This window comes from Pimephales promelas, chromosome 13 (assembly GCF_988280905.1).
Source record: "Pimephales promelas chromosome 13, fPimPro1.hap1.1, whole genome shotgun sequence".
In the NCBI taxonomy this organism is placed as follows: domain Eukaryota; kingdom Metazoa; phylum Chordata; class Actinopteri; order Cypriniformes; family Leuciscidae; genus Pimephales; species Pimephales promelas.
In genome coordinates, this window is record NC_142781.1 from 21657545 (window position 1) to 21670374 (window position 12830).

General features: G+C 36.2%; 1 protein-coding gene across 1 annotated transcript; it reads left to right on the plus strand.

Moving 5' to 3' along the window:
- The first annotated feature begins 2370 nt into the window (after positions 1-2370).
- On the plus strand, positions 2371-12467 carry chga (chromogranin A). The gene is made up of 8 exons (XM_039692082.2): positions 2371-2591; positions 3254-3303; positions 4216-4309; positions 6056-6124; positions 6385-6468; positions 7097-7405; positions 9253-9608; positions 11912-12467. The coding sequence occupies exons 1-8, from the start codon at positions 2537-2539 to the stop codon at positions 11993-11995; spliced, it is 1101 nt and encodes a 366-aa protein (XP_039548016.1). The 5' UTR covers positions 2371-2536; the 3' UTR covers positions 11996-12467.
- The last annotated feature ends 363 nt before the right edge of the window (positions 12468-12830 follow it).

The window sequence follows — 12830 nt, forward strand, 5'->3', positions numbered from 1 at the left end:
CAGAAATAAATGGACTCTGTGAAACATTATGGTGGGTGTTTCTCAGAAACTTCTGAACAATCTGTTTGAAAAGAAACAACAAAACAGCACATTCCTCGTTTAGTCTCATGTTCAGCTGTGTACATTAAAAATAAATCTTTTATGCATGGCTGAGAAACTGCACTGCACCATTTTGAGTAGTATACTTCTACAGCTATAGGACAAATGTAGAATTTATGCATTTTAATATAACTTGATTTAATACATCTTATTTTGTTAAAGCAATGTAAAAAGATATGTTGTAAGAACGTATTAATCATGTACTTTTCTACAGTATAGTCTTTCCATCATGGAAAGACTATACTGTAGAAAAGTACATGATTAATACTTTCTTACAACATATCTTTTTACATTGCTTTAACAAAATAAGAGATGCAATTTTCAACTTTTGGTGATACAGGAAAATGACTCAAACATCTAAGTTGATTGTACTTACATATTCAAGGCAGCAACTTTTTTACAGTGAAAACTCCAATAGTTTACTTTCATTGTGTTTTTTGTCCATTTCAAGCTGATATAAACAGGAAACAATACCTTGTTTCCACTTTGAGGGCCATTAGATGCAATCCATCACATGCACATATACGCATACTCCAACTGTTCGATTTGCATCCAATTTTAGTGTCCAGAATAGAGAAATAGCATTATGTTCTCATTACAACTCAATGGTCAACTTGTCTGCTGCCTAAAAAGGTTTTGCTGTGAACAGTCAAACCAAAAACTGATTCAGACACCATAGTGGGTGCAGGACAATATAGGCTAGTTCATTTATGTAAGTGAGATTAGCAAAATAAACTGAGGCATATTATACCCAAAAATCATTCACGCAGCAGACTACCAAAATCTATAAAAATTTTGGACCAAAAATTATTTGGACAATTTGGCCTGACCATGATTAAGTGTCTTAAGTGTTTTTTCTTAAATTGCTAATGCCACCTTTTTACACCACAGACTTAACAAAATTAAGCATTTACCTGTAATTGGCTGACTTAAATTGGTATTATCTAATTGTGTAGTTAAATTTACCAGCTGACAGCTTTGCAACCTACTTCATTTGTCAGATAGTCTAACAGAAGGATGGCCAAAACCAGTGAAATATCAACTGATTTGATAACTCAGTTCTTATTGTATTACCATTTTCTAAGCAAATAACTGTGACCATGTGTCTGAATACATTTTTAGTTTGCTCAACTCAACATTTAACCCAACAGGAATAAAATGTGTAAATGCTGCCTCTAATGTACACATTATCAGAGCCCAAAATATTGTTGTCTTGCATTCTGTGTCATCCATGCACAATATGATAAAAGAAGCATAAATGGCTTGTTGAGATCCACAATGAATGGCAGATAAACAGTTTTCATGAGCTACAAGGACATTTAACAAGTATTAATGAACAAAGCATATTTATATCAAAGCAACCTATGAAGACATAAAAGTATAAGTGGCAAACAAACAATTAAGCATAAATGTTTTATCAGATTTGCATTTGAATTCATCCCACATCTAATCTGCTTTCTGATCACATTCACTCTATTTCATCCCCTGCACCTCTCTTTCTAATGCATCTCTGGGCTCAATAGGGTAATCACACATGGATCCCCTGAGATCCATCATTTACTGCATATGCCAAGGTTTAATGCTGTCGCTAATTGAATTACTTTCTGTTTTGAATGGCAGGCACTACTGATCGACTTATGTTTAGTATTCTGCACAAAGATTAATGCAAAACAATACAGTATAGCTTTATCTCAGCCGGTCGTTCAGTTTGCTTTTATTGGGACCAATTTATTTTCAATAAATGTATTTTCCTTTAATATTTTTAATATCTTAGTTAAATATTTTTAAATATCGCAGTGGAAATCATGATCTTTAGCGTTCGTCTTTGAGTAATGCATGAGAAACCAGTCAATCAAGACTTTTGTGTATAATGTTTTTCAAATAGATTATCATGTTTTGGGCCTGTCCTTGATAATGACCTTTGAATTAGTATTATTTTATTTATTTATGATTATTATTATTGACAGAAATCATGATCTATCCATCTATCCATAAAATCAAAATTTGTCTTTATCATTTATCATTATTTAATGTGCATATATCTGGATGCATTAAAGATAAAATATTGACTTTTTTTGTTATGTACAGTATATATCTACATGCATGTATTGATGCAAAATATTAGCCTATTATTAACTTTTTTTCTTTATTAGTAGAAACTAAGTAGGTGAACTAAGCAGCTGTACATTATACTGATGTCATTTCCTCTTCAGCAAGTCTTCTATATAAAGCGGCATCTCTGCAGTTGTGATTAGTGACACTGAGGCATTGTGATCTGTGAATCCGGCGAAACAAATAAGAGAAGACGCTTCATGCGCATAATGCATCCATAAATCAGCAAGTGTTTTCATTCACTCTGAGGAAAGGAAAGTAGCCTTCTAACGTTCATTCGCTTTTCTCTGGCACGACGGTTCGAACGGTTGCCTGCGCTTCACACATGAAGAAAATGATCGCACGAGGATGCGCTGGTCTCGTGGTGCTGGTGAATTTTGGTAAGTGTGCAAGATGTGCAAATGATCACCATTACCCAATAAGTTGTTTTGGGAATACTTAGTGTTATTTTGGATGATGTGTTGTTGATTCTGTACATTTTTTTAAATGCGAGCTGTTCAATGGCTCTGCCAGCACCAAGGACAGCGGATAACACTTGCGAGGAACGCAAATGAGCTTTTCACACTTGACATTTGTACGCGTTATTGTGGTTTATAATGTTCCATGGCATGTTAACGTTTGCATAAGGTCAGCTAAATTCAGTGCAGTCAGTTTTAATAACCGATTGTGTGAGTAAATGTCGCATGCAGGTCCGCTCTGGTTGTTTTAAGACATACAACACAAACATAATAATGTGTCCATTAACGCGCTTCGAGTCTTAGTTGTATATTTTTAAGGGTTTCCCCTCAGATTACACGAAGCGCGTGAAAGTTTCTGCGACTGTACAAAGAAAATTAATATTTAATGAGATAAGCATCGAAGCTGTTTATGATTGGTTGTTGTCTTTTGCTAAACGACTCGCCGTAAGAGTTGCTTTACCCAAAGGTTAAAGCTGACTTTTTAAAAGACGTCAAGTCAACACAGGGTTAATTCTATACTAATTTGATTATATCATATTTTGCCATATTTTGTTGAGCAAAACATTCTCTCTACTTCCATGCAGTCTTCTCGGCGCCTGTCTCCCCAGGTCACATGGATGATAAGGATGTGAAGGTACGTATTAGGTAGTATTATTTGAATGTGTTTAATAAGGATGCACAGAATGGCATTAGCAATAGTCCTTGTTGTCAGGAAGTGTGGAGGAAAGCAGCATAAGTGAGACAGTGACTCAACAACACGACTTCAGTGACAGCTGGTGCCATGTGTGCTTACTCAGAGGATGCTGCAACTACACAGGACTGCAAACTGTGCTTCCATCAACTGAATTACAACTTAAATGAATGTTGGGTTGCATTCATTTAACTTATGAGATTATTAGATGCCCCTTTCTTGTCCTTGCCGATGAAAAACACCTTAAGAGAGGGTCTGTTTTAATATTGGTCAATCTGCACAAATCGAAGGTTTTGGGGAAACGACATCACCAATGTCAAGTTGCAATCAGATGCTGTTCTCCTCTGTAAAATGATAATGCCATTTCAGCAACACTTTGGTCTTACGGAGGGAGGCTGTTTTTCCCTGACAGCAGAGAAATATTTGACTTTGGGGGAATGTGCAGCCAAACAAATCAGATAGACAAGTGTGTGTGCGTGTGTGAGTGTGTGTTGGAAATGAAAGCACTGAGGAGGAAATTACATCGATTGAAAGTGTAAGACAGTAAGGATGGTTAAATATGGAGGGCCTTGAGATATTATTTGCAGCTGCTGCTACTGTGTCCTCCATCACATTGATCTCATGAATGTGTGTAGAGTCCAAATATACACACTACCATTCAAAAACGACAGGAAAGGCTTTTACATTGTTACAAATAAATCTGTTTATATAAGCTGTTCTCTCGATCAAAGAATTACTACAGAAATCTCCTTTGTCACATTGATCTCATGAATGTCTATATAATGTATCATATGACATAAGTGCTTAAAAATGTTGTGCTGTTCCCTTTCCCAATCTTTCTTTGTCTTTATATAGGTGATGAAATGTATTGTGGAAGTAATTGCGGACACTCTATCCAAGCCTCATCCCATCCCAGCGTCCCAGGACTGCCTTGACATTCTCGGCTCTGGTGAGTGCCTGCAATAGTGACACCTGGACTACTGCTGTTTCCATATATTTAGCTACACTTGGGTGCACCTTTTCCCTATCATCTGCAGTAACCTTCATAATATGATAAATATATGCTGTCATTGCTGCTGTGACTGCACATTTCCTCAAGTTAATGGAGCAAAGTAATTAAAGACTTTAGCAGTTATAGTGTGAAGGGTTGCCGTGCACTGTCCAGAGGTTTTTTTTTCTTTGATACTTTAATAGTTGAAAAATCAATCATTCTTTTCAGGTATTGTTACTGAGATAACGCTTACAACAGTGAAATCAAACACTCTGTGAGAGGCTTACACAATGAGTCTAGGACAAAGAAACAGTGAAGGACAGAGATTGACTGAGCGAGAGCGAGGAGGAGAAATAAGTGGAGAAGTTCATAAAACACTGTACTTTTTTTTTTCCGGATTTTCAACAGAAACAATGTAAAACAAAACATAGTTAATTGTAATTTACTGTACCAAATACATTTTACAAAAAAAAAAAACTATGTATGGCTTTTAGAGGTAAAAATTGTAATGATATTATGTGAGTATATAATTCACCTCATAACTCCATTATAATACATTATAATTTGTTGAATTGTATATTTTACAATCAGCTGGTTTTGCTAAGAAGCTGCACCTGAAAAAAGAATCGGTACCAACTATTTGTGTCCCTGCTGCACCTCCAGAAGAAGCGAGTGTAAAGTTTTATTAACCCTTATATTCATATTTGCAAGTCGTGACGTCTTTTTTACAATCAGCGTAATGCAGGGCTTGGGTTAGTGACCATCGGTTGTACACTACTTTTGAAAATGCATTCTGGGATACATTGAGTGGACTATATAGGCCAGGGTATAATAATCATCACTATACATTCGGACAGCACTACAAAATGGCCAGCTCACTATATAGTCCACTATATAGTGAGTAGTGGGAGATTCCGGACACAGCCTATGTTAACCAACCATTCAGAAATAGGACGTTTGAGCCTTAATTGTCTATCTTGTTCTGAGTCCGACTCAGATGTGTCCTCAGAGACTCCCGCTGCCATTCTATCTCCAAAATACACCCTCGACTGTTGTCGAGGCAACACTTCACGTGTGTTGTGTCAAAACACCCCACAGAACAGAGGCTCATTGTCATTTAAAGACACATGCACTTAAATGGCATGCTGAAAACAGAGTTGGTTTTGACCAGGTAAAATAAGTGTTTTCTTACAATACTAATGAGGATTTTTAATTAAAGTGTATTACAAACTTTTCATTTAGACCCTAAAGAATCATATTGACTTGTATAAAAATGGCATTATATGACCCATGCAGTAGTAACTGTAAAAATATTTATTACAGTATATTAATTACGCTAGTTTTCTACCTTACCTTTAACAGATTGTGAATAAGCCTGGCAGAGAAATAAGACAAGACATTTTGAGAGGGAAAGTGTGGAGGAGAGTGAATAGAATTGCTACGAAGGGAGCAGCCGACTCTGCATGCTCTCTTTGTCGGTCAGCAGAAAGGGAAAAGCTTGACTCAACGTAATTCAACGAAAATCTCCCTCTTTATTGCTCTTACTTTCTCTCTCTTCTGTCTCAGCAGGCCTGATGATTAATAGTGCTGCTCAGACAAGGCAGTACATTTCAGGGCAATTAACACAAATAATGTAAAAATAAAGTAAAGTGCTGACTGCTAAAAAGTCGGAGCTGTGTGTGAGGTGTTGTGTGTATTTTGCAGATGACAGGCTTGTGAGCATCCTGCGCCACCAAAACTTTCTCAGAGAGATGCAAGATATCGCTGTGGAGGGTAAGAGGCAGATGCTCCAGTTTTTGATTGGGACCGCATGAACCAACTCTGTTTCCTATAGAGAAATGCTAATGGCAGCAGAATGACAGTCGGGTGCTAATGGCTTTTTTTTTTGCCAGCATTAGGTCATTTGAAATGTAGAGTGTTGAATTGTATAACGCTGCTGAAGAACTCTAAAAGAGAATTCATAGATTCTGTTTTATTGCGAAGAAAATTGCCATGTCTACTTGTGACCGTGTCTCCACCAAACTGCTTCTCAGGAGCCAGTGAGAGAGCACAGAGACACCCAGGCGACACACCTGATCATGTGACCAGCCTCCCTAAAGATATGAAGAAAACTGCAGGTGAGATGAATCCACTTCTTAATTGCCATGATAGGCTACTTGACTCTATACAAGTCTGTTACATCGTTTTTTCTTTACATTGTTTTTACATTTCCAGAAAAGTTAGGAAATTTTGTAAAAAGCAATTAATTAAATAATCTGAGAAAAAAATCTCTCAAACCGACCTTGAATATTTTGTCTCCATTTCTATGATCTGCATGTATTGCAAATACACTTATTGGAGGACCCCAGGAAGAATAGCTTTTAGCTTATGCTGAAGCTAATGGGGATCCAAATAAAACAAACAAACAAACACTTTCATCTAGTCATCCCACTCGGTTCATACATCAGTCTCCTTATTCTGGGAGGTAAGCAGTCAGTGGTCACTTGGTTAACATGTTTTTCTTTGGTTAGCAACACACCAGAAAGATTGATCCAAAGGAAAAAAAAAACATTTAAACAGTTTGTTTGACAGCCCTGCACTTCCATGAAAAGGTACTGTAGCAGAATTCATTATACAGTAGATTAAACAAACCTGAAAGGAAACAAACATGAATAACAGAATAATGCATATTACATACATTATTACATAAATATAATTTTTTTTTTTTTCATAGTTGAACATTAACCTCAATTTACCATTATACAGATGATCAGTCAATGTTGGTTGGCTTGGAGAAACCAAAGGAATTTGCAGAGAAGAGAGGAGCAGGAGATGAGAGCTTCCAGGAGAGTGAGGAGACAGAGCAGGGGTCTAAAAAACAGAACCAGATTGCTGAGGAAGAGGAGCGTGAAGAAGACGAGAGTCCTAGCAATCACATCTCCAACTCTATAAACCCAGAGAAGAAAAGAGAGTCACAGGAGGAGGCGGCAATAAGGGAAGAGGAGAAACAGGAAGAGAAGAAACTCTCCAGCTTGGAAAAAGAAGAGGAAAATGATCCGCCTCGCCATAAAGAGGGTAATGATGAATGTGACATGTGGGATGCCTTGTGTGCTACTTTCTGAGTTTATATTTGTGTTTAACAGCATTCATTATGATATGATATCGCAAGCAGCAATCTTAATGTAGATTAGCTGCAGGGACACATTATAGACTGTCCTGGCAGGGCCAGTGCTCTGAGGCTTCTCAAATGCAGGGCCCTCCTGCTGAGAAGCTTGCGGTGGCTCAATACCTGGAAACAAGCCACTGCAGATGTACAAATGATAGATGAACAGTGCTTGAATGTGTGCCATCAATCCTGCCACAATGTAAAATACAAAAAAGAGAGAAGTGTCATCTGTTCCAGGCTCCTACACAGCACCAATTGAATACTTTGATGCTCTATACTACTACATTTCCCAATTAAATTCATATTTACTCTCTCAATTACATTTTGATTTCAGATTCTGATCTGATTCAAATAGTTTCTGATTCATTTGGGGGTATTTCAGCTATGTCTGCCCACTTTGCTTGAATATGAAGAAAAAAAATGCTGTTGATGCTGTAAACAACACTGGGTTTCAGACTGTTTTAAACCAGTAACTGAACTCACTCATAAGCTCTATCATATACACTTTCTTAATGATTTGATACAATTTTTTTACTTGAAATAAGAAATCTTTAAAAGTGAAACCTTTGATTGTGAAAGTAAAAGTTTGCCACAAGGATAAGGAAGTTACCAGTTGATTCTGATGAGATTTGTTTGGGTTTTCAAAAATACAAATTACATCCTTAATGGGTAGATTTTCGTTTCGTATTATTCTTTCAAAAATATATGTGCTCATTAATGTATATTTCCTTCATTCGAGTAATAAAGTATTCTCGTGAGTGTATATGCCATTGAAAATACATACGGGTAAGGGGTTCTAATGTCGGTCGCCATGTTGCCCCTCCATCTTGAAAGTACATTAGCCAAAGAGGGACATACCCGTTAATTCAAGCTTCGCCTTTCGCTTTTACGTTTGAATTAACACTCATGGACGAGGTCGAACTGGAAGCCATCGTAGGAGTTAACGAAATCAGAATTGAGAGGAACAGAAACTAATATTCACTGGATGGTCATATATCTTTTCACTGCCAGATGGGGTAAAAATGGGGTACAGTTTTAAGCCCAGCAGACTGAACAAATAGCCATAGTGCTCCTGCTAATGATATATTCGATCAATAGCAACATAATCTTTACTATGAAAAGTGTGAGTACGGGGATGTCCGGGGAGAATTCATATAACAGGCACAACTCATTTTGCTGTAGAGGTTCGGAATAACAGCAGGAGATCGTGTCTACGACAGGACGAGGTTAAAAAGAGTCAGTAGGGAGGGATGGTAAATGAAGATTGATGGGGGAATTTAGCTGTGCTCCATGAACAGGCCAGTGTGACAGTGCCTCCATCTATGAAATGAAATCCACGCTGTGCTGTGGCTCGCTGAATTGATTCAATAATTGATGTTGGAGGTTGCCCAGATCAGCTGCCTGCAGCTTGTTAAAAGTGGCCCACAGATCTCAGAGAAATAGGTGAAAAATGCCAGACATTTTGGGTGACTTTACTTTTGTGTATTTATTAATAGAAACAATAATTTGGGAATCGGTGTTCTGTGTAATACAGATAAAAGGGCAGACCGAGAGTTTATTTTTCAGGATAAGAGGAATCAAGCAGTGAGCAATGAGTTGGCAAGTGAGAGCTTTTCATTTGAAAGAGTGCTGCTTTTGCTGAAGTTGCACTAAAGTAAATGGGTGTGTGTATGTGTGTAGAATAATAAGAGAGAAAAGAGTGAGATAAAGAGAGATATAGTATAATAATCATAATTTTGCTCTCTTTTACCTCAAGGGGAAACAGCCACAGATGATCTCAAAGCAAATCCTGATGTAAAACAATCCATCATGGAGGACAGAGAGGACCACAAGGAAGCTGAAACAGAGAGAACACATTCAAAAGAAGAGCAGGAAGAAGAGGAGGAGGAGAAGAAGAAGAGTGAGGTTGGAGTAAAGCGTCGCGTGAGCAAACTGTCCCACAAGAGAGTGGAGACCAGCCCAAAACTGGATGAACACTGGGAAGTGGCACACCACTCTAAGGAGAGTGAAGATTTGTGGAGGAGCCCAGAGGAGCAGGAGCTGCAGCTCATGGCACGAACTGAACCACTGGACAAAAGAGATGAAGAGGGCAGTGGCAGCAGGAAGACAGGGGTATGACACCTAGTTGACATATTTTCAAATCCCCAAAGTTTTTTTTTTCATCTTTTTTCTGTGCAACACAAAATTATGGAAGCTTGTTTCCGCCACAGAATGAAAAATAAAAAAGGTAATTGCGACTTTTTTTCTCACAACTGCGAGTTTACATCTCGCATTTCTGACTTTATTTCTCAGAATTGCGAGATATAAAGTCAGAATTGTGTCATTTAAAGTCGCAATTGCTTGTTATAAAGTCAGAATTGCAAGATATGAAGTCAAAATTGTGTGATATAAGAATTGCGTGATATAAAGTCCAAATTGCGTGATGTAAAGTCAGAATTGTGTGATTTAAAGTCGCAATTGCGTGTTATTAAGTCAGAATTGCGAGATATAAAGTCAAAATTGCGAGATATAAAGTCAGAATTGCGTTGTATTAAGTCGCAATTGCGAGATATAATGTCAGAAGTGATTGATATAAAGATGCAATTGTGTGTTATAAGGTCAGAAATGCAAGATATAAAGTCGAAATGGCGTGTTGTAAAGTCAGAATTTTGAGATATAAACTATTCTGAGTGGGAAAAAATAGTAAAAAATCAAGCCAATTTTTTTCCCCTTAGAATTGGCTTGATAACTCGCAATTGCGACTTTATATCTCACAATTCTGAGAAAAGATGTAAAATGTGTTATAAAGTCAGAATTGCAAGATGTAAACTCGCAATTGTGAGAAAAAAAAGTCAGAATTGTGAGATAAAAAGTCTCAATTCTGTCTTTTTTTCTCACAATTGCGACTTTATTTCTCACAATTCTGACTTCATATCTCGCAGTTGTGAGATAAAAAGTCGCAATTATTTATTTATTTTTATTCGTGGCGGAAACAAGCTTCCACAAAAGTAGAGTTTACTCTTTCAATAAATCCACATCTTTCTCACAACTGTTTATCACACTGTGTAGAATTAAATCTCTATTATTATTCCTAGTTGCTCTGTAAATAGGGTCAGAAAGTTGTTGTTTTTTCTAAGAAATTAATCATTTTATTCAGCATGGATGCATTCAATTCATTAAAAGCGGTAACACTTTACAATACGGGTGCACTAATGTGCATTAATTCATCCTTAACTAAATCACAGATAATCATGAGTTAATGTACTGTATAACTAATGAAGAACTAAACCATTAATTGATGATTACTGCATCAGCAACTAATAAAGAAGCAATATGATTAATAGATTAAGTAATACATGAATTGCTATTAATTCAATGTGTCATAGTGTATTAATTCCTTAATAACATATTTTCTTAACTAATAGTGTAAATTAATGTGTTAATTACCACAATTAGTCAAAGCTATGCACTTCAACTTCCAGTTGTCTGCTTTAATTAATCATTAGCTAATGATTTGCAAAGGTATCATTATGCTATGACTTTACTTGATGAGGCACATCATTATTAACTAGTCATTTCGTAATTGTAGTAATTTGCACATGAATTTGCACTAACAATGAAGTAATTAATCATGTATTAATGCATATTAGTATACCTGTCATATTACCTGGAAGTTGAAATACAAGGCTTTGGCTCATTCTGGTAATAAACATATTAATTAACGCTATTAGTTAAAAAAATGAGTTATTGTGGAATTAATCCACAATTACATTTAATTAATACCAATTCATGTATGAACTAATACATTAACCTTACAGACTCTTAATTAGTTCCTAATGTGGTAATCATTAATGAATAGCTTAAATAATCATTAGTTACACATTAATTCAGTATTATCTGTGCATTAGTTAAGCATGAATTAATGCTTATTAGTGCACACGTATTGTAAAGTGCTACCTTAAAAGCCTGTTATTTTTACTGAATTGAATGCATCCATGCTGAATAAAAGCACGGATGTCAATTTCAAAAAGAAACTGACAATGTTACTAAAGCTTTTGATTGCAAATAAATGTTAAGCAGCACAACTTAACATTGATAATAATGTTTCCTAAGATCCAAATCATCATATTAAAATGATTTCTGAAGGATCATGAAGACTAGAGTAATGATGCTGAAAATACAGCTTTCCTTCCACAGGAATAAATCACATTTTAAAATATATGATTTTAAATTGTAATAATATTTCACAATATTACTGTTTTTTTTTAACAAATAAATGCAAATTTGGTGAGTATAAGAGTCTTCATTAATAAAAAAAATAAATAAAAAAAATCGTACCAACCCCAAACCTTTTGAATGGTAGTGTATGAATATAAATGTTCATAAACCCTTTTAAAATTCATGAATGGCTTGATTTGTCTCTTTTCTGTCATCAGGATGCGGAGATCGAGAGTCTGGCTGCCATCGAGTCTGAACTAGAAAGTGTGGCTCAGAAACTTCATGATCTGAGACGAGTCTGAGCCGCTCCAGCTCTGCCCTTCATCTCTACTTCAGTAGAAAGGCATGTTAACATGAGTTGAGCCTCTCACCTTTTTGCTCAGTCCAAAGCAGCGTAAGCTCTTATCTCGGCGCCGCAGATCCTCTGCTCATTCCCTCCGTGTGTAATATGAACCCTCAAGGTGACTCCTCTGGTGTCAAACATTAAGGTCTTGAGTCAGATCGCTTCACCTTTCCTAGCTCGTCCGCTTTGCTTTATCGTGCTTGCTTCCTGAAGAAATTTGGGCATTGAGTACAATAGTAAAATATTTCCTAAAAACTACCCAGAATTATCACACTAGGTTGAAATTTTAATATACCAATTGTACCTGATATTATGGAGTCTTATGATCCATAGGCAATAATGGTTTTTTTAGGTATGGTGATGACTGTAATTAAATTCTTTTTGGGATTGAAGAAAACAAATAAAGGTAAAAATGAAGTGTTTCAAACTGATTCCATGCACCGTTCAACGTGTGAGTCTGAACCAAACCGCAAAACTCCCCCACAACTGATGTCAATACAGCAGACAAACACTGAATCAAATCATTCCTAATGGTTAAGTTTGGTTTTATTTCCCATTGAATTGTTTTATGTTATTTCAGAGGCTCTTTTTTTTTGTTAAAAAAAAGAGATGAAAATAATTGACATATTTACAAAGTATACATCATGTACAAATACAACACAATTCGATGGGGCACAAAACAGACCAACAAACGTAAAAGGTCAAAATAGCTAATTTAATTTGTCAATAATTTTGAAGGGACATTTCAGCCAATAATAAACTGTCATTATTTATCAATGTGATATAATATTATT

What these genes read in the sequence shown, in the direction of transcription:
- chga (XM_039692082.2), top strand. Translation starts at nt 2,537, where the DNA reads ATGAAGAAAATGATCGCACGAGGATGCGCTGGTCTCGTGGTGCTGGTG. An exon ending in GCAAGATATCGCTGTGGAGG is followed by an intron (nt 6,125 to 6,384) that starts GTAAGAGGCAGA and finishes ACTGCTTCTCAG; the next exon opens with GAGCCAGTGAGAGAGCACAG. An exon ending in GTGGCAGCAGGAAGACAGGG is followed by an intron (nt 9,609 to 11,911) that starts GTATGACACCTA and finishes TTCTGTCATCAG; the next exon opens with GATGCGGAGATCGAGAGTCT.